Source organism: Heterodontus francisci, chromosome 29, assembly GCF_036365525.1.
Source record: "Heterodontus francisci isolate sHetFra1 chromosome 29, sHetFra1.hap1, whole genome shotgun sequence".
In the NCBI taxonomy this organism is placed as follows: Eukaryota; Metazoa; Chordata; class Chondrichthyes; order Heterodontiformes; family Heterodontidae; genus Heterodontus; species Heterodontus francisci.
The window spans coordinates 49,871,836-49,899,198 of NC_090399.1; the positions used below are offsets into that span (position 1 = coordinate 49,871,836).

The 27,363-nt window shown below is 46.0% G+C and overlaps 1 protein-coding gene across 1 annotated transcript in view; it reads right to left on the reverse strand.

The window, feature by feature from the left end:
• Positions 1-396: 396 nt before the first annotated feature.
• The window catches only part of LOC137346278 (zinc-binding protein A33-like), a 49,901-nt gene continuing 22,934 nt past the window's right edge, over positions 397-27,363 (reverse strand). The window contains exons 7-11 of the mRNA XM_068009745.1: positions 7,392-7,487; positions 7,080-7,313; positions 2,828-2,850; positions 2,590-2,735; positions 397-1,943 (exon numbers count right to left, since the gene is read on the reverse strand). Of these exons, the coding sequence (XP_067865846.1) occupies positions 1,402-1,943; positions 2,590-2,735; positions 2,828-2,850; positions 7,080-7,313; positions 7,392-7,487 (1,041 nt within the window). The 3' untranslated portion in view covers positions 397-1,401. The remainder of the gene's footprint in view (positions 1,944-2,589; positions 2,736-2,827; positions 2,851-7,079; positions 7,314-7,391; positions 7,488-27,363) is intronic.

Genomic DNA, 27,363 nt, shown 5'->3' on the forward strand with positions numbered 1-27,363 from the left:
TCTGCAGTCAGATTATGTGCAGGATCTTCAGCTGGTCTTCAGTCAGGTTATGTGCAGGATCTTCAGCTGGTCTGCAGTCAGGTTATGTGCAGGATCTTCAGCTGGTCTGCAGTCAGGTTAAGTGCAGGATTTTCAGCTGGTCTGCAGTCAGGTTAAGCGCAGGCTCTTCAGCTGGTCTGCAGTCAGGTTATGTGCAGGATCTTCAGCTGGTCTGCAGTCAGGTTATGTGCAGGATCTTCAGCTGGTCTGCAGTCAGGTTATGTGCAGGATCTTCAGCTGGTCTGCAGTCAGGTTATGTGCAGGATCTTCAGCTGGTCTGCAGTCAGGTTATGTGCAGGATCTTCAGCTGGTCTGCAGTCAGGTTATGTGCAGGATCTTCAGCTGGTCTGCAGTCAGGTTATGTGCAGGATCTTCAGCTGGTCTGCAGTCAGGTTATGTGCAGGATCTTCAGCTGGTCTGCAGTCAGGTTAAGTGCAGGATCTTCAGCTGGTCTTCAGTCAGGTTATGTGCAGGATCTTCAGCTGGTCTTCAGTCAGGTTATGTGCAGGATCTTCAGCTGGTCTGCAGTCAGGTTAAGTGCAGGATCTTCAGCTGGTCTGCAGTCAGGTTAAGTGCAGGATCTTCAGCTGGTCTGCAGTCAGGTTAAGTGCAGGATCTTCAGCTGGTCTGCAGTCAGGTTATGTGCAGGATCTTCAGCTGGTCTTCAGTCAGGTTATGTGCAGGATCTTCAGCTGGTCTGCAGTCAGATTATGTGCAGGATCTTCAGCTGGTCTGCAGTCAGGTTATGTGCAGGATTTTCAGCTGGTCTGCAGTCAGGTTAAGTGCAGGATTTTCAGCTGGTCTGCAGTCAGGTTAAGCGCAGGCTCTTCAGCTGGTCTGCAGTCAGGTTATGTGCAGGATCTTCAGCTGGTCTGCAGTCAGGTTAAGCACAGGCTCTTCAGCTGGTCTGCAGTCAGGTTATGTGCAGGATCTTCAGCTGAGTATATGTATTTTTACTGTGTGTGAACAGTGCAGTGTGTCTCCAGGATCACATTGCTCCAGTTTCCTGACAGCAAACAGCGTTCCTGGATTCACAAAGAGCAGCAGGGCCTCTCCCGGTGGAATGACCAGGACTGAAGAGTTGCAGATTGGATAGCTGGTGTAAAGCGAGCAGGAGCTCACATTGGGGACCTCTTTAATTTGCACAGTAACACACGTCCCAGTTTGTGATCACAGCCCAAGAGCTCAGAGCCAGGAACATGTACAGTTCACCAGCCCAACACTCTCAACCCTATCATTTATTGCCAAGACCCTTTCCCAGTGCTGTTTCCTGCTGTGTCTCCAAGTTCGTGTGTGATATTTGCAATATTCACTCAGCAGTGGACATATTCTCTCTGTACTCTGACACATCAGTTTGGGAATCTACAGTTCAAAATGCCGCAGTTTAAGAGGAGCAGCATTTTTACCCTTAAAATATGATCCAGGATAGAAAAAAGGAAAGAGTTTCTCAGTGAATGTGTCAGTGAAAGTGTACAGAATGGACAGATCATCAGCGTTGTAAAAGGTCACCTCTCCTCCCTCATAGTCCAGGTAAACTCCGATGGTCCTGGGGTTCACACGTGGAGTCAGTAGGATGTGTCTGGTTTCAGTGACTGCATAGACACATTCATTGCTCAGCCACACAGTCCAGTAACCATGATTAGGCCCCAGCTTTATCGTTCCCTTCCGGTTAATTGACTCTCTGGCCACACCCAATGCCCACTCAGTCTTGTTCCTGACCTCGACCTCCCTGTAGTGTTTCCCTGATGTGAATCCTTGTGATCCCAGGATACATGGAACCCTGCCAAATCTCTCCGGGCTATCAGGGAGCTGCAATGCAGTGTCACTGTGTCTCACAGTGCAATTGTTAGACAGGATGAGATAACAACTCGCTGTGTTTGGGTCCAGGGTCAGTGAGGCTGGGACTGGGGAATAAAAATAACATCATGTAAAATATTTTAAACAGAGGAAACTGAATTGAAACAGGTTACTTACTATCTGATGTCTTTACTACTGGACTTGGCAATCAGCTCATATACGTAAATATCAGTAAATATTACAGACTGAGTACAGTGTACAGTTAGATATATTCCCAGACTTCAGTGTGCACAGTGAACAGATATTACAAACTGGGTACAATGTACAGTTAGATAATACTCTAGACTCCAGTATATAGAAAACAGATGTTACAGACTAGGTACAGTGCACAGTTAGATTTAACTAGACCCCAATAAAGACAGTGAACAGATGATACAGGATCTCAGTCTGATCATTGTCCAGTTGTCCTGGGTAAGAAAGGAACACAATCAACTCGGTGTCCCAGTCTGATCACTGTCCAGTGAGTCCTACTGAAAAGTGTGTGTGTCTGAAAATGAAATAAGATGATGTTCTGATGCCCTCGTGCTTGAATCACTCAATCTACGGTCTCACATCAAGAATGGCCCCTTGAGTGAGGTCCCTGATGGTGCTGTTCCCCTCTGATCTGTACCCAGTAACTGGCAGTACCTTCAGGAGAGGGGGAAGAGGGCAGGAAACTACAGAAAGTGGACACAAAGCTGTGGAGTTTCTTACCTGGAGAGATGATCTGTTTCATTTCTTTCCACACTGCGTAGAGTAATGGGCCTCGAAATACTGCGTATTTCATCCTTGGAAACACCAGTATCTCTTCATCTTCACCTCTCTCTGCTCCTTCATCTTCCTCACCTTTGTCCAGGTACCTGTTTCAATGGGATTGGTTTAATCATTCACTACAGGATGCAAACTGTGATCACAGTGTCAGACCGTGTGTGAATTTGAATTGGATGCTCACCTTTCTCTCAATCGTTTCAGCTCCTGCAAGACAGAGAATCAGAAACATGTTAATAAATATACAGTGCTGTTCAGAATGTGTTTTAATGATATCATCAGTTGTTTTAATAAAATGTGAATGGATCTGTGTGGAGTTTTCACTGACGGGTACCAGTGCTGTGATAGCATGTCAGTTACCCCTGGAGTACACTCGACAGTATTTCCTTTGCTGCTGAAGATTTTGGAGGTTCACTGATCAGTTCCTTTTATTTCTAGTCTCTATTTTCCCAGTAACTCAGAGCCTGTCTCAGGTCTGTTTCCCTGAGCTGAGGACGGTGATGTTATTCCTGACCTCCGAATCCCTCAATAGGGAGATAACAGTTTATTCACCAGCTCCTGGGCACTTCCAGACAGCTCTGGGGAAACATGCACCTGTGTATCAGACAAGAACAGGCTTATTGTGATGCCCACACAGTCAAACAGCCTCCTACTCACTGTTTGCATGGGTATCACACATGGGACTGAATCCCAATATGTCACTGCTCTCAGGACTAGTACACATGGGACTGAACCCCAGTATGTCACTGCTCTCAGGACTGATACACATGGGACTGAACCCCAATATGTCACTGCTTTCAGGACTAGTACACATGGGACTGAACCCCAGTATGTCACTGCTTTCAGGACTGATACACATGGGACTGAACGCCAATATGTCACTGCTTTCAGGACTAGTACACATGGGACTGAACCCCAATATGTCACTGCTGTCAGGGCTAGTACACATGGGACTGAGCCCCAATATGTCACTGCTCTCAGGGCTTGTACAATGGAACTGAATCCCAATATGTCACTGCTCTTAGGGCTAGTACACATGGGACTGAGCCCCAATATGTCACTGCTCTCAGGGCTTGTACAATGGAACTGAATCCCAATATGTCACTGCTCTCAGGACTAGTACACATGGGACTGAACCCCAATATGTCACTGCTGTCAGGACTAGTACACATGGGACTGAGCCCCAATATGTCACTGCTGTCAGGACTAGTACACATGGGACTGAACCCCAATATGTCACTGCTCTCAGGACTAGTACACATGGGACTGAGCCCCAATATGTCACTGCTGTCAGGACTAGTACACATGGGACTGAACCCCAATATGTCACTGCTCTTAGGGCTAGTACACATGGGACTGAACCCCAATATGTCACTGCTGTCAGGACTAGTACACATGGGACTGAACCCCAATATGTCACTGCTTTCAGGACTAGTACACATGGGACTGAACCCCAATATGTCACTGCTGTCAGGACTAGTACACATGGGACTGAACCCCAATATGTCACTGCTGTCAGGACTAGTACACATGGGACTGAACCCCAATATGTCACTGCTTTCAGGACTAGTACACATGGGACTGAACCCCAATATGTCACTGCTCTCAGGACTGATACACATGGGACTGAGCCCCAATATGTCACTGCTCTCAGGGCTTGTACAATGGAACTGAATCCCAATATGTCACTGCTCTTAGGGCTAGTACACATGGGACTGAGCCCCAATATGTCACTGCTCTCAGGGCTTGTACAATGGAACTGAATCCCAATATGTCACTGCTCTCAGGACTAGTACACATGGGACTGAACCCCAATATGTCACTGCTCTCAGGACTAGTACACATGGGACTGAACCCCAATATGTCACTGCTCTTAGGGCTAGTACACATGGGACTGAACCCCAATATGTCACTGCTGTCAGGACTAGTACACATGGGACTGAACCCCAATATGTCACTGCTGTCAGGACTAGTACACATGGGACTGAACCCCAATATGTCACTGCTGTCAGGACTAGTACACATGGGACTGAACCCCAATATGTCACTGCTTTCAGGACTAGTACACATGGGACTGAACCCCAATATGTCACTGCTGTCAGGACTAGTACACATGGGACTGAGCCCCAATATGTCACTGCTGTCAGGACTAGTACACATGGGACTGAACCCCAATATGTCACTGCTCTTAGGGCTAGTACACATGGGACTGAACCCCAATATGTCACTGCTGTCAGGACTAGTACACATGGGACTGAACCCCAATATGTCACTGCTTTCAGGACTAGTACACATGGGACTGAACCCCAATATGTCACTGCTGTCAGGACTAGTACACATGGGACTGAACCCCAATATGTCACTGCTTTCAGGACTAGTACACATGGGACTGAACCCCAATATGTCACTGCTTTCAGGACTAGTACACATGGGACTGAACCCCAATATGTCACTGCTGTCAGGACTAGTACACATGGGACTGAACCCCAATATGTCACTGCTGTCAGGACTAGTACACATGGGACTGAACCCCAATATGTCACTGCTTTCAGGACTAGTACACATGGGACTGAACCCCAATATGTCACTGCTGTCAGGACTAGTACACATGGGACTGAACCCCAATATGTCACTGCTGTCAGGACTAGTACACATGGGACTGAACCCCAATATGTCACTGCTGTCAGGACTAGTACACATGGGACTGAACCCCAATATGTCACTGCTGTCAGGACTAGTACACATGGGACTGAGCCCCAATATGTCACTGCTCTCAGGGCTTGTACAATGGGACTGAATCCCAATATGTCACTGCTGTCAGGACTAGTACACATGGGACTGAACCCCAACATGTCACAGGCAAGAAGTGGGGAAAATTAAGGAGCCATGTCACAAATACTCAATGAGGAAACCTCAGTAACCTGTAGGAGATATTCAGAATGTGAGTTCACAGGATATTGACGAGTCAGGGAAACCATTCCACCCATCAATTCTTCCATCTGAACAGGCTATCAGCACTCCCCCACATTGCATCATCTGATTGGTTCCTCTCCTAATACGAACATATGAATTAGGAGGAGGCCATTCAGCCCTTTCGATTCTGCTCTGCCATTTAATACAATCATGGCTGATCTGATTGTGGCCTCAACTCCACTTTCCTGCCCACCCCAATATCCTTTGACTCCCTTGTTAGTCAAGAATTTATCTACCTCTGCCTTAAAAATTTTCAATGACCCTGCTATCCTGTGGCTCATTCCATGTATTCCTCACTGTTGTAAGAGATAAACTTCCTAATATCAGTCCCAAAATTACATTTCCCAGATTCACTTGTCCAACAATTAAAGTTGGATTCTGACTTTCCTTCACCATCCTGTTTAATCTCCGTTCCACCTGAATAAAACCACCTCTCTGACACTTATTTTGACATTGGGTGATTATGTAACATGGGTGATATTGGCTCGGCCTCCCGTAAACACTTCTCTCCATTTCTGTTTCTATTGAGGTTATATTGGGAGATGTGTTCACTGGGTAACTGAGCTGATATCACACGGTTTACTCTCTCAATATTCCCTCCTCCTTTGCAAAGTGAAGCATTTCTCTCCAGTCTTTCCTTGTGGCTGAGAATGCTGACACTGGGAATTAGCCTCACCGCTCTGCTCTGCACTGCCTCACTCCACGGTTACTAGAGCTAAACACATTATTATCTCAAATGACATAGAGTCTACAGCACAGCAACAGCCCTGCAGCCCAAGTGGTTTAGGCTGGTGTCTGTGCTCCACACGAACCTCCTCTCACCCCTCTTCATCTAACTTCATCAACATTAGCTTCTTTTCTCACTCATGTGTTTATCCAGCTTCCCTTTAAATGTATCTACATTATTTTCCTCAACTCCAAATGTGGTTTAACCCAGGTTCTGCACAGGTTTAAATGTGTGTGTGTGTCCATTGACAGGAAAGGAAAATTCGGCAGAATGTAAAACCAGCTTCTGATACACTATCGCCCATTTTGTGCTGTCTCCCCAGGGGAATTTACATCTTTCTGTCTGTGGAACCACCTGCTAATGACCTTCAACCCTACAGTTTGTCTTGGTTGGGTCTGGTTTCCTCCAAACCCTTTCCCCATGTATTTAGCTTGATTTCTGATTGCTGCCTCAATGTTCCTCAGAAATCTCTTTATCTTTCCTTAGTTTAGGTGCAGCCCAGCTCTTTCCCACACCTTTACTGGACTTTTTACTCTGGTTCCAGTTATACTGCAGCCAGTTTGAGGAGCTGACAGTGTGGGATAGCCTCCTTGACACTGAGAACTCAATCCTGATGGATACCTCTTTGTCCTCAGTTATACTGCACATTGCATTGTTGTGATGTGGTTTGAGCCCTATTATTAAATGCTGTTTACACTCACACCGACAGCTTGGGGATTGGATTGTAACGGGTCACCTTGAGAAAAGAGATACTGTCTTGCTGATCGATGTCTACACAAAGCTTCAATATGTTCTCCTCAAGTGATGCCAATTCCTGTTCAATTCCTTTCAGGTTCTTCTCCATTGGTCGCAGATCTTCCTCCTTTTGCCTCCGCAGCCCTTCGATTAAATTTTTCTCCTTTTCTTCAAGATATCGATGAATTTTGGCAAATTGTGCAGAGATATCTTGTTCCAGGGATGCTGTGAGTTCCTAAGATGGTGAGAGATCATTTAAGCAGTGGGTTGTTAAAGGGTCACAGTGTTTAAAGGTAACAAGAGTAATACTCACACTCAGTTCTGAAATCCTCCTCTCCTGCTGCTCTTTTAATTCACTTTTACTTTTCTTTTCATCCTCCATGGAATCCAAGGACAATTTCAGCTGGTCCTAGAAATGGAATCAGATCTCACTGTAATCCATTGCAATGTCTGGTATTGTATTCACAAACTGTGGAGACAGGTGTTCAGGGAATGTTACATGTGACACTAGTGTGTACCCCTTTCTTAACAAAGGAAAATTGAAAAGTATTCAATTAGACCAGGTACAGCTTCAAAGCAACTACTGGTTTATTTTATAGAAAATATAGAAATGTGTTTGATAGATAGGTGCAGGGAAGATGTTTCCACTTTTCAGGAAAGCAAAATTAGGAAATTAGGAGTGCAGTAACATCATGGTTATGTTACTGGATGAGTAATCCAGAGGCCTGGACGAAAGGTGCAGAGATGTGAGTTTAAATCCCATCATGGCAGCTGGGGAATTTAAATTCAGTTAAATACATCTGGAATAAAAAAAACTCTATCAGTAATGGTGACCAAGAAACATAAGAACATAAGAAATCGGAGCAGAAGGAGACTATATGGCTCCTCAAGGTGCTCCACTCTTTATTAAGCTCATGGCCACTATCTCTCCCTACCCCCATTTCCCTTAATTAGAGACAGACATCGAGCAATCTCATCCTTAAAGATACTCAACGACTGAGTTTCCACAACCCTCTGGGGTAGAGAATTCCAAATATTCACAACCCTCTGAGTGAAGACATTTCTCCTCATCTCAATCTGAAATGTCCATCCCCTTATCCTGAGACTATGCCCTCTAGTTCTAGACTCTCCAGCCAGGAGAAACAACCTCTCAGCATCTATCCTGTCCAGCACTCTCAGCTGTTTGCTGATGATTGCACAATGTTCAGCACCATTCGCGACAACTCAGATACTGAGGCAGTCCGTGTCCATATGCAGTGAGACCTGGACAACATTCAGGCTTGGGATGATAAGTGGCAAGTTATATTCATGCCACACGAGTGCCAGGCTGTGATCACCTCCAACAAGAGAGAATCCAACCATCTCTCCTTGACATTCAATGGCAATACCATCAGTGAATCCCCCATTATCAACAGCCTGGGGGTTACCATTGATCAGAAACTGAACTGGAGTAGCTATATAAATAACATAGCTACAAGAGCAGGCTAGAGGCTAGGAATCCTGTGGCTAGTAACTCACCTCCTGACTCCCCAAAGCCTGTCCAGCATCTACAAGGCACAAGTTATGTGTGATGGAATATTTTCCACTTGCCTGGATGAGTGCAGCGCCAACAATACTCAAGAAGATCGATACCATCCAGGATAAAGCAGCCCGCTTGATTGGCACCCTATCCACCACCTTCAACATTCACTCCCACCACCATCGACACAGAGTGACAGCAGTGTGTACCATCTACAAGATGCCCTGCAACAACTCGCCAAGCTCCTTCAACAGCACCTTCCAAATCCGCGACCTCTACCACCGAGAAGGACAAGGGCAGCAGTTGCATGGGAACATCACCATCTCCAAGCCACACACCATCCTGACTTGGAATATTATCACCGTTCCTTCACTATCGCTGGGTCAAAATCCTGGAACTCCCTCCCTAATAGTACCTACCCCACATGGACTGCAGTGGTTCAAGAAGGCAGCTCACCACCAGCTTCTCAAGGGCAATTAGGGATGAGCAATAAATGCTAGCCGAGCCAGCAATGCACTCATCTCGTGAAAGAATAAAAGAATTGAATCTTTTGGTTTCAACATGTTCACCTCTCATTCTTCTAAACTCCAGAGACTATAGGCCTATTCTGCTCTATCTCGCCTCATAAGACTAATCAACCTTCCTTGCACTCCCTCTATGGCAAGTATGTCCTTCCTTAGGTACAGAGACTAAAATTGTGCACATACTCCAGAGTGTGGGCTCATGAAAGCTCTAGAATTGTGCCAAGATTTCTTTATTCTTGTGCTTGAACCACCTTACAATAAAGGCCTTTCTAATTGCTTGCTGTACCTGCATTTCAATTTGTTTTGTTTCATGTACATCAACACTGAACTCCCTCTGAACACCAAGATTTAATAGTCTTTCAACATTTAAAAAATATACAAGTTTTTTTCTTCCTATCGAAGTGAATAACCTCATCTTTCCCTACATTATACTTCATCTGCCACCTTCTTTCCCACTCACCTAACCTGAGTTTATTCCTTTACAGACGCAACTTATTGAATACCTTTTGAAAATCCAAATATACTACATCCACTGGTACTCTGCTAGTTGCATCTTGAAAAAACTCTTAACAGATTTGCCAAACATGATTTTCTTTTATAACACCATGTTGACTCTGCCTAGTTATATTATGATTTTCTAAGTGCCATTACCATTTCTGTAGTAATGGATTCCAGTATTTCCCTGATAACTGATATCAGACTATTTGACCTGTAGTTTCATTTTCTCTCTACCTCCTTTCTTGGAAAGCAGTGTGATATTAGCAACCTTCCAATCCACTCAGACCGTTCCCGAAGCCAGGGGATATTGGAAGATCACAACCATTGCATCTCTGTAACTGTCTCTTTTAGAACACTAGGTTATCAGCTGTCAGGTCCGAGGGATTTGTTGGCTTTCAGCTCCATTAATTTCTCCAGTACCTTTTGTACTAATATTAATTATTTTAAATTTCTCACTCTCATTAGTCCATTGATTCCCCACTAGTTCTGGTATTTTTTGTGTCTTCCATAGTCACACAAAATATTTGTTTAATGTCTCTGCCATTTCCTTATTCCCTACTTTTAATTTTCTTGTCTCAAACTCTAAGGAAACCACATTTACTTTTGCTACTCTCTTCCTTTTTACAATCTCTTTTTACATTTCCTGCTATTTTACTCATTCTGCTTTCTACACCTTCATTTCTTTTGGTCATGCTTACTGGTATCTAAAACTCTCTCAATCCTCAGGGCTTATTAGTCTTCTGGACAATATTATAGTCCTCTTATTCTAATACTATTCTTAAACTCTTTCGTTAGCCACAGATGGATAATTTTTCCTGTGGAGTTTCTTATTTCTCAATGGAATGTAGATTCATTGAGAGTTATGAAATATTTCTTTAAATATTTGCCATTGCTCATCTCTCGTCATACCTTTTAATCTAATTTTCCAATCTACCTTAGCGAATGCAACCCTTATACCTGTGTACTTGGCTTTAATTAATTTCAATATTCTAGTTTCAGACTTAGGTACGTCACTCTCAAGCACAAGTGAAATTCTATCATATTATGATCACGTTTTCCAGAGGATGCCTTACTATGAGGTTACTAATTAACCCTGTCTCATTACAAAAAAAAGATCTAAAATAGACTTTTCCCTGGTTGTTTCCACAAAACTGATATTACAGTTTGATCCCATTACAGAACCTGGCTGATATTCATTCCATTCAAATCAATTGGAAATGAAAATCGAGGTTGTTTCTATAACAGGTGGCTGATCTGTAGTGCCAGGTTCATGTTCAGGGGCACTGAGTGGGAAGTTGGAAATCTACTGCAGAGACAGATAGGTCAAAACAACAACAACTTGCATTTATTTTCACCTTGAATGCTGCAAAACATCCTAAAGCGCTCCATAGGAATAATTATCCCACAAAATGTGATACTGAGCTACATAAGGAGGTAATAGAGCAGGTGACCAAAATTTTGACCAAAGGGGTAGGTTTTCAGGAGTGCCTTCAAGGAGAAGAGAGAGGTTGTGAGGCTAGAGAGGTTTCGGGAGATTTCCCAGAGTTTAGGGCCTGGGCAGCTGACGGTTCAGCTGCCAATGCTGAAGGGATGAAAATTTGGGATGGACAAGAGGCTAGATTGGAGGAACAAAGGGATTTCGGATGGTTATGGGGCTGGAGGAGGTTGTAGATAGGGAGGGGCAATACTATGGAGGGATTTGAACAGGAGGATAAGAATTTTAAATTGAAGGTATTGCCAGACCTGGTAATGTGGTCAATGGAGTGAGTGTGTTCCTATTTCCTGTCAGTGTAGGGTTATAGGCTGTGCCCCATCTATAATGAACGATACTTCAGTTAAAGCCACATTACACTGCAGTAATAGTATGAAAAACAGTCTTAATGCAGGAAACTTCCTTAAAGCTACATTACACTACTGCTACGTTGCCAATTCTCCAGGATTATTCTGGAATCTCCAGGAATTGAAGTTTAATCTCGAGGAATTAAAAACAAAAAGTGCTGGAAATACTCAGCAGGTCTGGCAGCATCTGTGGAGAGAGAAGCAAAGTTAATGTTTCAGGTCAGTGACCTTTCATCAGAGCTGGCAAAGGTTAGAAATATAATAGGTTTTAAGCAAATAAAGTGGGGGTGGGGTAAAATAGAACAAAAGGGAAGGACAGAGGGTCACAGAGAATAACTGACAAGGAGGTCATGGGGAAAAAGCAAAGAGTGTGTCAATGGTGTGGTGAAAGACAAAGCGTTAGTGCAGAGAGGGTGTGAAATTACAGAATAAGGAAAGCCCTAGCCAAAAACACAAACATGAAAAATAACAGTGGGCAGGCACATGGTAAAAAAAAATGATGAAACAAACTAAAATAAAATGAAATAAAAATAAAAAGTCAAATTAAAAATCAAAAAGGGGTGTAGGGAGTAATCATGCTCTGAAATTATTTAATTCAATGTCAGGTATAGGCAGCTGGGATCAAGCAAGTCCCTCGAGGAGTATAGGGGATGTAGGAGTACACTTAAGAAGGAATAAAAGCAAAATACTGCGGATGCTGGAAATCTGAAACAAAAACAAGAAATGCTGGAGTCACTCAGCAGGTCTGGCAGCATCTGTGGAAAGAGAAGCAGAGTTAACGTTTCGGGTCAGTGACCCTTCAACGTTAACTCTGCTTCTCTTTCCACAGATGCTGCCAGACCTGCTGAGTGACTCCAGCACTAAAGAAGGAAATTAGGAGGGCGAAAAGGGGCCATGAGATTTCCCTGGCAGATAAGATAAAGGAGAATCCTAAAAGATTCTATAAGTATATTAAAAGGGTAGCTAGGGAGAGAGTAGGTCCCCTTAAGGATCAGTGTGGTAATCTATGTGTGGAGCCACAGGAAATGGGCGAGGTCTTAAATGAATACTTCTCATCTGTATTTACCATGGAGAAGGAAATGGAAACTAGTGAGTTCAAGGGATGGAACAGCGATATCCTGGAGCATATCAGCATTATAAAGGAGGAAGTGTTGGAGGTTTTGACGCACATTAAGGTGGGTAAATCCACAGGGCCTGACCAGGTGTATCCTAGGATGCTATGGGAAGCAAGGGAGGAGATTGCTGGGGCCCTGGCAGAGATTTTTGTATCATTGTTAGCCACGGGTAAGGTACTGGAAGACTGGAGGATAACTAATGTTGTGCCTTTATTTAAGAAGGGCAGCAGGGATAAGCCAGGGAACTACAGGCCGGTGAGCCTTACATCAGTGGTGGGAAAGTTATTGGAAGGGATTCTGAGAGACAGGATTTATATGCTTTTGGAAAGGCAAGATCTGATTAGGGATAGCCAGCATGGCTTTGGACGTGGGAAATCATGTCTCACAAATTTGATTAAGTTTTTTGAGGAGGTGACCAAGAGAATTGACGAGGGCAGGGTGATGGACGTTGTCTACATGGACTTTAGCAAGGCCTTTGACAAGGCCCCGCATGGTAGGTTGGTCTGGGAGGTTCAAACACATGGTATCCAGGGTGAGCTAGCCAATTGGATACAAAATTGGATTGGTGATAGGAGGCAGAGGGTGGTAGTGGAGGGTTGCTTTTCAGATTGGAGGCCGGTGACCAGTGGTGTGCCGCAGCGATCGGTGCTGGGCCCTCTGTTGTTTGTCAAATACCTATTAATGACTTGGATGTGAATGCAGGGGGCATGATTAGTAAGTTTGCAGATGACACCAAAACTGGTGGTATAGTGGACAGTGAAGAAGGTTGTCTAAGGTTACAACAGGATATAGATCAAGTGGGCAAGGGGTTGGCAAATGGAATTTAATGCAGACAAGTGTGAAGTGATGCATTTTGGGAAGTTAAACCAGGGCAGGACATATACAGTGAATGGCAGGGCCCTGGGAAGTATCGTTGAGCAGAGAGACCTTGGGGTGCAAGTACATAGTTCCCTGAATGTGGCAACACAGGTAGACAGGGTGGTGAAGAAGGCATATGGCATGCTTGCCTTCATCAGCCAAGGCATTGAGTACAAGAGTTGGGACATCATGTTACAGTTGTACATAACGTTGGTTAGGCTGTATTTAGAGTACTGTGTGCAGTTCTGTTCGCCGCACTACAGGAAAGATGTGATTAAGCTAGAGAGGGTGCAGAAAAGATTCACAAGGATGTTGCCAGGTTTGGAGGGCTTGAGTTATAAAGAGAGATTGGATAGGCTAGGTCTGTTTTCCCTGGAGCGAAGGAGGCTGAGAGGGGACATGATAGAGGTATATAAAATTATGAGAGGCATAGATAGGGTAGATAGCCAGAGTCTGTTTCCCATGGTAGGGGTGAGACTAAAATTAGGGGGCATAGATTTAAGGTGAGAGGGAGGAGGTTTAAAGAGGATCAAAGGGGTAAATTTTTCACACAAAGAATAGTGGGTATCTGGAATGAGCTGCCTGAGGAGGTGGTGGAGGCAGGAACAGTAGCAACATTTAAGAGGCATCTGGACAGGTACTTGAATGAGAAAGGCATAGAGTGATATGGAATTAATGCAGGCAGGTGGGATTCGTATGATAGGCATTATGGTCGGCATGAAGGCTGTGGGCCGAAGGGCCTGTTTCTATGCTGTACGACGCTGACTCAATGTTCACTCCTGTCGACTGTATCATGCCTGATCAGTAAATGAGGTGCTGTTCCTTGAGCTTGCGTTGATGTTCACTGGAAAACTGGATCCTTGTTCCCATCCTACTCTGGCCCCCTCCCTCAACTCTTTTTCCGGTACATTGATGACTATATCAGTGCCGTTTCCTGCTCCCACCCCGAACTGGAAAAATTTATCAACTTTGTTTACAATTTCCTCACCTTTTACATGGTCCATCTCAGACACTTCCCTTCCCTTCCTCGACTTCTCTGTCTCCATCTCTGGGGATAGGCTGTCTACTAATATTCATTATAAACCCACTGTCTCCCACGGCTACCTTGACTACACTTCCTCACACCCTGTCTCCTGCAAGGACTCCATTCCACTCTCCCAGTTTCTCCATCTCTGCCGCAGCTGCTCTGATGAAGCAGCCTCCCACAACAGCGCTTCTGAAACGTCTTCCTTTTTCTTTAATCGACGATCCCCCCCCCCCACTGCTGTTGACAGGGCCCTCAACCAGGGTCTGGCCCATTTCCCGTACCTCTGCCCTCACCACTTCCCCTCCCTCCCAGAACCATGACAGGGTTCCCCTTGTCCTCACTTTCCACCCCACCAGCCTCCACATCCAAAGGATCATCCTCTGCCATTTCTGCCACCTCCAGCGTGATGCCACTACCAAATACATCTTCCCCTCCCCTGTCAGCATTCTGAAAGGATCGTTCCCTCCGCAACACCCTGGTCCCATTATACAGCACAGAAACAGGCCCTTCAACCATCATGTCCCTGCCGGCTATTCTAATCCCATTTTCCAGCACTTGGCCCATAGCCTTGTATGCTATGGCATTTCAAGTGCTCATCTGGATACTTCTTAAATGTTGTGAGGGTTCCTGCCTCCACCACCCCTTCAGGAAGTGTGTGCCAAATTCTAACCAACAGCTTCCTTTTTGTTCTCTTTTGCCGCCCCCCCCACTTTATTTGCTTAAAATCTATTACATTTCTAACCTTTGCCAGTTCTGACGAAAGGTCACAGACCTGAAACGTTAAATTTGCTTCTCTCTCCACAGATGCTGCCAGACATGCTGAGTATTTCCAGCACTTTTTGTTTTTATTTCAGATTTCTAGCATCTGCAGTATTTAACTTTTTTTAATCTCCAGGAATTTGCTGCAAGTAAACGGAACAAATAAAATTATAGGGACAATAAAAAAAATTACTTTGCCTACATTTTTACAAATGTGTTTTTAATGGGGAAAAAGGCTGTTTGACTGATGGTCAGAATCATCCAATCAGGTAATAAGAGCCAGATTACTTTCCAATTGGCTAGGAAGACAGGGCTTGGAAGGATGGACATGTGGAGCGACCAATGGCATGAGCCCGGGGGCGGGGTTGTTACTGTGAGAGGACATGTGATTTAACCTCCAGGGATACATCCAAAACAGAGTTGGTTACCCTGACTACAGCAGTCGGGCGAACACAAATTGGAACGGAGGAAAATGTTGCTTGAATCGGTATTAAGCTCGTGTGAGTGTAAATATCTGCTGCAATACAATAGTTCACACACTATTAACAGATCATCTCTCAGATTGCTCACTGTCACAATGTCAGTACTGAGCTGAAAGTGAGCAAACAGGAGGACTGAGCAAAATTTGTTCATTAATTTCAAACAGCACTCATAACATCCCAATAAATACTGTGAACAATGGAGACAGTAACTCTGTGTCCCCTTACCTTGTACTTTTGAACCGCCACCTGTAGAGACAGAAACTTGTGAGTTGAATGTGCGGGAGAGTCGACACAACTGGCACAGACCAGAGTCTCATCCTCCTCACAGAACAACAGCAGCTTCTCATCGTGTTCCTCACAGTGAAACTGAGCCTCCTCCGGATTCAGGTTCAGCTCCAGCTGCCGAGCTGACTCGGAGAGATTGGCCAACACCCTGTTACTGGTGTAGTTTCTCCTGAGGAAAACTGTCTGACATTCCGGGCAGCACACAGCCTGACGCTGCTTTCCCCAACACTTCTGGATACAGGATTTACAGAAGTTGTGCTCACAGTCCAGTCTCACCGGCTCCACAAACAGGGAAAGGCAGATGGGGCAGGTTAAATCATTTTTCATGGGTTCACTGACGGCCATCTCAGTTTCTGCTCCTTATGCAGTCGCTCACTTTGCTTTCAGTTTCATTTCCTCCAGTTTATTATAAAACTCACTTCTTCATCTCTTAAAGGGGCATTGTGATCCGACAGAATTGTCTGGCAAATCATACTTCCTTTGAATGTCCAACATTTCAAATACAAAGGCACCTATATGCTTCTACCTGACGGTCGTGGATTAATGATACCAATCTGGGGAGCGGGCAGGAATTTGAACTGAGACTCCTATCGTGTCAACGACACAAAGTGAATCAAAACGATATCTCGACTACTGTTCTGGCAGAAATCGAATAATTTACACATTCACCGCATGTGGGAGAAACGCCACTTCTAGGAATTTGAGGATAACACATCCTCATCCGAGCATTGTTTCGACAGATTCCCCAGGGATTCCATGCAAGGGATCTCTTTTCCAAACTCATCCCACTGCCCCGGGCACTCCCCATAGCCCTGTATCAATCCCAAACGAATCCCAATGCCCCGCGCTCTCCCCATAGCCCTGTATCAATCCCAAACGAATCCCAATGCCCCGTGCTCTCCCCATAGCCCTGTATCAATCCCAAATGAATCCCAATGCCCCGCACTCTCCCCATAGCGCTGTATCAATCCCAAACTCATCCCACTGCCCCGGGCACTCCCCATAGCCCTGTATCAATCCCAAATGAATCCCAATGCCCCGCGCTCTCCCCATAGCCCTGTATCAATCCCAAACTAATCCCACTGCCCCGCACTCTCCCCATAGCCCTGCATCAATCCCAAACTAATCCAACTGCACTGCTCTCTCCCCATAGCCCTGTATCAATCCCAAACTCATCCCACTGCCCCGGGCACTCCCCATAGCCCTGTATCAATCCCAAACGAATCGCAATGCCCCGCGCTCTCCCCATAGCCCTGTATCAATCCCAAACTAATCCCACTGCCCTGTTCTCTCCCCATAGCCCTGTATCAATCCCAAACTAATCCCACTGCCCTGTTCTCTCCCCATAGCCCTGTATCAATCCCAAACGAATCGCAATGCCCCGCGCTCTCCCCATAGCCCTGTATCAATCCCAAACTAATCCCACTGCCCTGTTCTCTCCCCATAGCCCTGTATCAATCCCAAACTAATCCCACTGCCCTGCTCTCTCCCCACAGCCCTGTATCAATCACAAACTAATCCCACTGCCCTGCTCTCTCCCCATAGCCCTGTATCAATCACAAACTAATCCCACTGCCCTGCTCTCTCCCCATAGCCCTGTATAAATCCCAAACTAATCCCACTGCCCTGCTCTCTCCCCATAGCCCTGTATCAATCCCAAACTAATCCCACTGCCCTGCTCTCTCCCCACAGCCCTGTATCAATCACAAACTAATCCCACTGCCCTGCTCTCTCCCCACAGCCCTGTATCAATCACAAACTAATCCCACTGCCCTGCTCTCTCCCCATAGCCCTGTATAAATCCCAAACTAATCCCACTGCCCTGCTCTCTCCCCATAGCCCTGTATCAATCCCAAACTAATCCCACTGCCCTGCTCTCTCCCCACAGCCCTGTATCAATCACAAACTAATCCCACTGCCCTGCTCTCTCCCCACAGCCCTGTATCAATCCCAAACTAATCCCACTGCCCTGCTCTCTCCCCACAGCCCTGTATCAATCCCAAACTAATCCCACTGCCCTGCTCTCTCCCCACAGCCCTGTATCAATCCCAAACTAATCCCACTGCCCTGCTCTTCCCCACAGCCCTGCATCAATCACAAACTAATCCCACTGCCTTGCTCTCTCCCCATAGCCCTGTATCAATCCCAAACTAATTCCACTGCCCTCCTCTCTCTGGTTCCAATCTGACAGCTTGGCCCCGCCCATCTGTCTATCTGCGGGTGACACGTGATCCGCCGCCATCTTGGTGAGGGAACCCGGGGTGAAATGACGCTTGGCGCCACCAGGGGAGGGTGAGCGGCTGCGGGACGGCTTTGGGAGCTGGGAGGAAGGAGAGCAACCTGTCCTGTGTACTGGTTTGTGCTGGGTCTGGGCGAGGGCTGGGGATCTTCTCCCTTCGCTTCCTCCGGTCTGTCACTTAAAGCGGCAACGCATGTGGTGGCGTCCACCGCCAGCGGAATTTAAAAGGGGCAGTTCCGAAGAAGGGTCACTGACCCGAAACGTTAACTCTGCTTCTCTTTCCACAGATGCTGCCAGACCTGCTGAGTGATTCCAGCATTTCTTGTTTTTATTTCAGATTTCCAGCATCCGCAGTATTTTGCTTTTATTTAAAAGGGGCGGACGGTGCGTGGTGCGATGGACATGTGTTTTTCTGGTTCTGGACTGTTGGGGTTTTGCGCCGGGATGGGTGAGATAGAATAATGCGTGTAATGGGAGTGTAATATTGAGAGAGAAATATTTTTGGGTGAAAAGGAAAGGTTTGGGAGACGAGGGGTTATTGAGGGCGAGGCTTGAATAACAACAAGTGATTCTCTGGCTACAATGGATAGATGAGAATGGAACCAGGCAAGTGCAGACCTACCAACTGGATGACAGTGCAGAGGCGTTGGAGGAGGATGGTGTGGTTAATCATATCAAAGACTGTAGTCAGGATGAGGAGGGATTGATTTGCATATGAATTCCTATAACTTCTTGATACTTTGGTGTTTTTCAATATTGTTTGTACTCTTTGAATAAAATAACCTCTCTTGGAATTTGCATTTGTCACAGTCACAGTGACTTGGATCAGAGCTGTTTTGGTAGTGTGTTCGGGACAAAAATCTGATTGGAGGGACTCAAACATGGAATTCTAGGAAAGATTAGCACGGATTTGGGAGGTGATAACACATTCAAGGAGCTTGGAGAGGAAAGGGAGACTGGAGGTGAGGAGGGGGTTGATGACAGCAGATTTGAAGGGGAGGGGGCAAACAGCTGAAGAGAGAACCATCAACAATATCAACTAACATAGGGGCCAGGAAAGTAAGTTGAGTGGTCAGTTTAGTGGGAATAAGTTTGATGCATCAGAAAGTGGATCTCATGAACAAGATGAGCTCAGAGAGGAAATGAGGGGAAAAGGGAGAAAAACCAGATAAAGATACAAGATCAAAGCTCAGAACCATCGGGAATATTTGGTCCGGTGGGTTGAGGAATAGAGGGAAGTGGAGAGGTAGTTGAATAGATGGTGTCAAAGAAATTGTGAGCTCCTCGCATTTATTGTTGGAGGCGATGGTGGAGAGGCAGGGGAAGAGGTTGAAGAAGACAGTTTGTGGTGGAGGAGAGGAGCCAGGGGTTAAATTTGCATTCCAGGATGATTCTGCAATAGTGAGCACTTTTGGTCGAGGAGAGCAGGACCCAGTCGTGTTTTACGTGCTCCAGCGAGATCTGGCAGTGAATGGCTCAGCCAGTTGTCTGACATAAATGTTCAAGTCTGTGTCCCTTGGAATTAAGGGAGCAGCGATGAGAGCCATTCGGTGGAGTGACCAGGGTAAGAGAGAGTCGTTGTTTTGATGGGGATTAGGTGAAGGTCACTCTCACCTCAGCCCATCTTTTGAAACTTATTCCCCCTTAGGAACATAGGAACAGAATTAGGCCGTTCAGCCCCTCAATCCTGTTATGCCATTCAGTTAAACAATGGCTGATCTGTATCCTAACTCCATCTACCCACCTTGGTTCTCCAACTCTTCATACAAAAATGCCTAACAAAATCAGTCTGCATTTTGAAATATTCAATTGACCCCACAACCTCAACAACCTTTTTGGGGATCGAATTCCAAATTTTCACTCGCCTTAGTGTGAAATAAGTGCTTCCTCACATCACCCCTGAATGTCCTAGCTCTCATTTTAATGCTAAGCCCCCTTGTTCTGGACACTCTCACCAAAGGAAATAGTTTCCCTTGACCCCACATCACATCCTTTAATCATCTTAAACCACCTCAATTCAACCACCCCTTCGTCTTATATAACATGAAGAATACAAGTCTATGAACTCTGTCCTCATAATTTAACCTTTTTTTTTAATCTTCATTCACCTCACCATTGAGGCTTTCAGCTACCTAGGCCACTGTACACCGGAATTCCCATTCTACACCCCTCTGCCTCTCCACCCCCTCATCTTTTAAGATCCTCCTTAAAAACCCACTTTGTTGACCAAGTTTTTGATCCTATTTCCTTTGATTATATTTCTGTGGAAAGCCTTGGGCTGTTTTACTATAACTAACAGTGCTATATAAATATAAGTTGTTTGTAGCCACATGATTCATAAAGACAAAACCTGCAGAAAGATGAGCAGTTGTCCTGGATCTAGAACAGGACGTCTGGAGGGCAGGTTACAAGGGAAAACTGCAGGAAAAGACTCAGATGATCAACGACATTGGGTAAATGACGTGGGGAGAAATAATACAGGGACCTGAACATGCAGTTACCCAAAGATGACCTTGAAATTCAGTGATAGGAGATGTGTTGGTTCACATGTACCGTTACAAGAGGTCAATGTGAGCCATTTCTGTTCTTCCTGTCATTGCTGAGTTTTGCTAATTCCTTGTGCTGCTTTATTTTGCTTGACTGGACTCGTGGCTTTAGGGTTTGATTCCAATGGTCTGATTATGTCCAGGAGAGACACTGCCATGTGACAAAGATTAAATTACTTATGTAGAAACAAGTGAAATATGCTGCTGTTAAATAGAAATATGTTGAGAGGGTGGAAGCTTCAGATCCTGCAGAGCTCGGGAAACTGGTGTGTCACCTCTGGATCTGAATTCAGCCCAGGTGAAGGGTGGAAATCTGGCCTGGTGTAATGTGGCAGTGGTCAGTCCTGAATGGATGGTTTCACTGCTCCGAATGGTTCCTAATTGAGCAGTAATTGTATAAACTCAGCAGCCTGGCTCTGAGAGGTTACACGAGTACTGGTGTGGCTAGTGACACACTGTCACCGTGTGCACATCCTCTCCTGACTGAACTGGTCACCAAGGCCTTTCCTGACATAGGAGAACCTGGCAAAAGATATTCTCAGCTTTGATGATGATAAATTAAACCTGGCACGCACACGAAGGGACTGAAGGGGGTGGGAGTGTCGTAGCTGTGGGGTTAGTCACAGGGTGTTCACTGATTTGCTTGTTTTATTCAGTTTTGGTAGATTGATCCTGTTTGAATCCTTTGGGAAAAATGGTCACCATGGAAACACTGCAATGTTGACCAATGATCAGCCTGCACCACCTGAAACCCCCAGAGTGAGTCAGGAAGTTCCTGCCTTTCAGGATGGGGACGGCCTTCACTGTGTTGAATGTGGGAAGTGGTTCTGCTGTGCCTGCCGAATGGACGCTCGCCTGCGAGTTCAGACGGGAGAGAAACCATTTCGGTTTAAAGTCTGTCAAAAGAGACTGCCCACCTCGTCGAAGCTGGTGATACATCAACACACTCACACCGCAGAGAAACCATTTTCTTGCCAAGTGTGTCAGAGGAGATTCTACACATCATGTGAGCTGACAGTTCACCACCAACCCAGACTGGAGAGAAACTCTTTGAATGTGATGTGTATAAGAAAAGGGTTTATAGCTCCAATAACGTTTTACAGCATCAGCAAACTCACAGCGGAGATAAACCATTTAAATGTACAGTGTCTAACAAGAGATTACACACCTCCTATAACTTGAAGGTGCATCAGTGAACCTTCACTGGAGGAGAAGCAGTTTGAATGTCCCCGGTGTGCCAAGTGGTTTATTTGGTCTTGCTCCTTGGTTGATCATCAGCAAATCCACACTGGAGAGAAACTATTCAAATGCACAGTGTGCACAAAGCAGTTTAGGAAGTCTGCTTACTTGACAGCTCATCAGCAGGTTCACACTGGGGAGAAAGCGTTTGAATGCTCTGTGTGTGCAAAGTGTTTTAACTTATCCAATATCTTGCTGCAGCATCAGAGAATCCACACTGAAGAGAAACCATTTGAATGTAGTGTGTGCAGAAAGAAATTTGACATGTCCAGCCACTTGATAAATCATCAGTGAACGCACACTGGGGAAAAGCCATTCGAATATATTTTGTGTGCAAAGCACTTTCAGCAATCCAGCCACGTAATAGATCATCAGCGAACCCACACTGGAGAGAAACCGTTTGAATGCACTGTGTGCACAAAGCAGTTTGACTCCTCCATTCATTTGATGCAGCACCAGAGAACCCACACCAGGGAGAAGCCATTGTCAGGCAGGCACCCCACCTGCCAAGAATGAGTCACATATTTTGCCACATGAATATTAAAATGTAAAATTGTTGCTGGGAAGAAAAGAAGGCCTATTCCAAGGGGTTGCCAAGCCCCTGACTTGGAAAGGACAAAGGGGCCACTCCCTGCTCCAGTTTAATCCACAATGGACATTTGATTACCAGACTTTGAAGGTGGAGAGGCTAACATTCCAGGTTAACTGCTTAGATGGCCGAATACACAAACAGATGTGGTCAGACCAGTTTAGTCACATGACTAACTGGCTGTTGGAGTTATTTGAATTTGCCACAGAGAATTTGAAGGCAGAAAGCTCTTTACTCCTGGACTGAGAACATCTCTCTGCTGTCTGTTCCCATCTCTTGCTCACGGAACTGAAGACCCATTGAAGACACATGAACCCCAAGAGAGAAAATGCTGCTACAGTGAACAAGGTTTAAGAAGAATACTGGGCCCCAATGAAAAGCAAGAGGACCTACAAAAGGACTACAGTGAGCTCGAAGCACAGTAACAAGAAACTCTGCTGATATTGCCTCAAACCTCTCTATTTTTCTTCTCTTTTCTGTCTATATTTGCATGTACGTATCACATATGCACGCGAGCGTGGGGCGCAGTGTGTATCCATAGGGGTAACCATATTAGAGTTTAAGTTTTAATAAATTTCACTTTTCTTCCTTCAGCCTAAGAAGGCCTATTTGTGCTCATTTCTTTGCCATTTAATTGGGAAAGCGATGAACAAGGATTCACCAAAGGGGGAGCTCAAAGTATAGTGTGTTTAAAATTAAACCCTGTTACACTAAGACCAGGTGAAGGCTGAAAGAGACTCCGAGACACCTTTCTCACGTGGTCATAACACTGTTCAGATGCACCAAGTGCTCGAAGCAGTTTAATTCATCCAGTTGTTTGCTGCAACATCAGCAAATCCATAGTAAGGAGGCCACTTGACCTGTTCTGTGTTGTGAGATACAATTTGAGACGTCTGGTTGTCTGTCACACCAGTGAACTGACACCAGAGAGAAAGTGTTGAATGCACTGGGTTCACAACTGTCCCTGTTTCACTAAGATTCACATGGTGAAAGCAACTAAAAACAGTTGAGGTTTGCAGTTGGTCAGTCTTTAGAATGGCCTCTTTTGCTGCAGTATCTGTGCCAATGAAGTTGATTATATCACTGCTCACAATCTCCGAACACCCTATCACACTTTCCCCGGTGAATGACAGAATTGTTGACTAACAGCACTGCATTTCTCCAAGGGAATGTGTAATTAGAAGAGCGTCATAGAAATTCTAGCACCGGCAGAGTAGGCCATCTGGCTCATTGTACCCTGTTAGCTCTGTAACTGGAACCCTGTCACTCCAATCCTGAATTCTTTTTTTCCCAAGTGTCCACGTTACGCATTTGCAGAAAGCGTTTTGGCCGTGTGGTTGACAGTGTGGAGGAGAGCTTTAGACTGTAGGAAGATATGGATGGCCTGGTCAGTTGGGCTGGAAAGTGGAATTCAATCCGAAGAAGTGTGAGGTAATGCATTTTGTGAAGTGCAGCAAGGCAAGGGAATATTCAATAAATAGGAGGATACTGATTGGTGTGGAGGAACAGAGGGACTTTGGAGTGTATGTCCCACTGATCCTTAAAGGTAGCAGAATAGGTCAATCAGATGGTTAAGAAGGCGTATAGCACGCTTTCCTTTATTAGCCGAGGCATAGACTATAAGAGCAGGGAGGTTATGCTGGTACTGTATTCAACACTCATTAGACCACAGCGAGAGTACTGTGTACTGTCCTGGTCACCAGTTATAGGATAGGTGTGATTGCCCTGGAGAGGGTACAGAGGAGATTTACAGGAGATATTGCCAGAACTGGAAAATATTGGTCAGGGGTCCTCCTCTGAGCACTGTCTCCGGTTAGAGAGGGGGATTGGTCAGGGGCCCTGCTCCGATCACTGTCCCCGGGTTAGAGGGATTTGTCAGGGGTCCTGCTCCGATCATTGTCCTTGGGTTAGAGAGAGGGATTGGTCAGGGGTCCTGCTCCGATCACTGACCTTGGGTTAGAGAGAGGGATTGGTCAGGGGTCCTGCTCCGATCACTGACCTTGGGTTAGAGAGAGGGATTGGTCAGGGGCCCTGCTCCGATCACTGACCTTGGGTTAGAGAGAGGGATTGGTCAGGGGTCCTGCTCCGATCACTGTCCCCGGGTTAGAGGGATTTGTCAGGGGTCATGCTCCGATCATTGTCCTTGGGATAGAGAGAGGGATTGGTCAGGGGTCCTGCTCCGATCACTGTCGCCGGGTTAGAGAGGGGGATTGGTCAGGGGTCCTGCTCCGATCCCTGTTCCCGGTTAGAGAGGGGGATTGGTCAGGGGTCCTGCTCCGATCCCTGTTCCCGGTTAGAGAGGGGGATTGGTCAGGGGTCCTGCTCCGATCCCTGTTCCCGGTTAGAGAGGGGGATTGGTCAGGGGTCCTGCTCCGATCCCTGTTCCCGGTTAGAGAGGGGGATTGGTCAGGGGTCCTGCTCCGATCCCTGTTCCCGGTTAGAGAGGGGGATTGGTCAGGGGTCCTGCTCCGATCCCTGTTCCCGGTTAGAGAGGGGGATTGGTCAGGGGTCCTGCTCACTGAATCGGGACAAAAGGCGCCATTTAATGTTATTGTTCAATATCAGGAAATACCTTTTGATGCCAACATAATTAAAATAATCTATTTAACTTGTGGCTGCTAAGAATCTTCTGGCACAAACCTAGGCTTCATTCAGAGACTGTTTTATTAAATAGCAGAATAATTAGAATTATACAATTATGTACAACTGATGCACAATCTAGAATTGTTTTAACGGCACAAAAACACCATTTCTCTTCAGAAATGCATGCCCTTTTCTAAAAACAAAGGCCCACCCCAGACTAACCCCTTATCAAAAGTTTTATTTGTGCTCATGATTAACTTCAACTTGCCGAGGCGCTCGAAATATCTCAGTATTCCTGGGTTGTGGTGTAGCTCGTGGTATGCAGTCAGGTTCAGTGCAGGATCTTCAGCTGGTCTGCAGTCAGGTTATGTGCAGGATCTTCAGCTGGTCTGCAGTCAGGTTATGTGCAAGATCTTCAGCTGGTCTGCAGTCAGGTTATGTGCAGGATCTTCAGCTGGTCTGCAGTCAGGTTATGTGCAGGATCTTCAGCTGGTCTGCAGTCAGGTGAAGTGCAGGATCTTCAGCTGGTCTGCAGTCAGGTTATGTGCAAGATCTTCAGCTGGTCTGCAGTCAGGTTAAGTGCAGGATCTTCAGCTGGTCTGCAGTCAGGTTAAGTGCAGGATCTTCAGCTGGTCTGCAGTCAGGTTATGTGCAGGATCTTCAGCTGGTCTGCAGTCAGGTTATGTGCAGGATCTTCAGCTGGTCTGCAGTCAGGTTATGTGCAGGATCTTCAGCTGGTCTGCAGTCAGGTTCAGTGCAGGATCTTCAGCTGGTCTGCAGTCAGGTTATGTGCAGAATCTTCAGCTGGTCTGCAGTCAGGTTAAGTGCAGGATCTTCAGCTGGTCTGCAGTCAGGTTATGTGCAGGCTCTTCAGCTGGTCTGCAGTCAGGTTATGTGCAGGATCTTCAGCTGGTCGACAGTCAGCTTAAGCGCAGGCTCTTCAGCTGGTCTGCAGTCAGGTTATGTGCAGAATCTTCAGCTGGTCTGCAGTCAGGTTAAGTGCAGGATCTTCAGCTGGTCTGCAGTCAGGTTATGTGCAGGATCTTCAGCTGGTCTGCAGTCAGGTTATGTGCAGGATCTTCAGCTGGTCTGCAGTCAGGTTATGTGCAGGATCTTCAGCTGGTCTGCAGTCAGGTTAAGTGCAGGATCTTCAGCTGGTCTGCAGTCAGGTTATGTGCAGGATCTTCAGCTGGTCTGCAGTCAGGTTATGTGCAGGATCTTCAGCTGGTCTGCAGTCAGGTTATGTGCAGGATCTTCAGCTGGTCTGCAGTCAGGTTAAGTGCAGGATCTTCAGCTGGTCTGCAGTCAGGTTATGTGCAGGATCTTCAGCTGGTCTGCAGTCAGGTTATGTGCAGGATCTTCAGCTGGTCTGCAGTCAGGTTCAGTGCAGGATCTTCAGCTGGTCTGCAGTCAGGTTAAGTGCAGGATCTTCAGCTGGTCTGCAGTCAGGTTATGTGCAGGATCTTCAGCTGGTCTGCAGTCAGGTTATGTGCAGGATGTTCAGCTGGGCTGCAGTCAGGTTATGTGCAGGATCTTCAGCTGGTCTGCAGTCAGGTTCAGTGCAGGATCTTCAGCTGGTCTGCAGTCAGGTTATGTGCAGGATCTTCAGCTGGTCTGCAGTCAGGTTATGTGCAGGATCTTCAGCTGGTCTGCAATCAGGTTATGTGCAGGATCTTCAGCTGGTCTGCAGTCAGGTTATGTGCAGGATCTTCAGCTGGTCTGCAGTCAGGTTATGTGCAGGATCTTCAGCTGGTCTGCAATCAGGTTATGTGCAGGTTCTTCAGCTGGTCTGCAGTCAGGTTATGTGCAGGATCTTCAGCTGGTCTGCAGTCAGGTTATGTGCAGGATCTTCAGCTGGTCTGCAGTAACATTATGTGCAGGTTCTTCAGCTGGTCTGCAGTCAGGTTATGTGCAGGATCTTCAGCTGCTCTGCAGTCAGGTTATGTGCAGGATCTTCAGCTGGTCTGCAGTCACGTTATGTGCAGGATCTTCAGCTGGTCTGCAGTAACATTATGTGCAGGTTCTTCAGCTGGTCTGCAGTCAGGTTATGTGCAGGATCTTCAGCTGGTCTGCAGTCACGTTATGTGCAGGATCTTCAGCTGGTCTGCAGTAACATTATGTGCAGGTTCTTCAGCTGGTCTGCAGTCAGGTTATGTGCAGGTTCTTCAGCTGGTCTGCAGTCA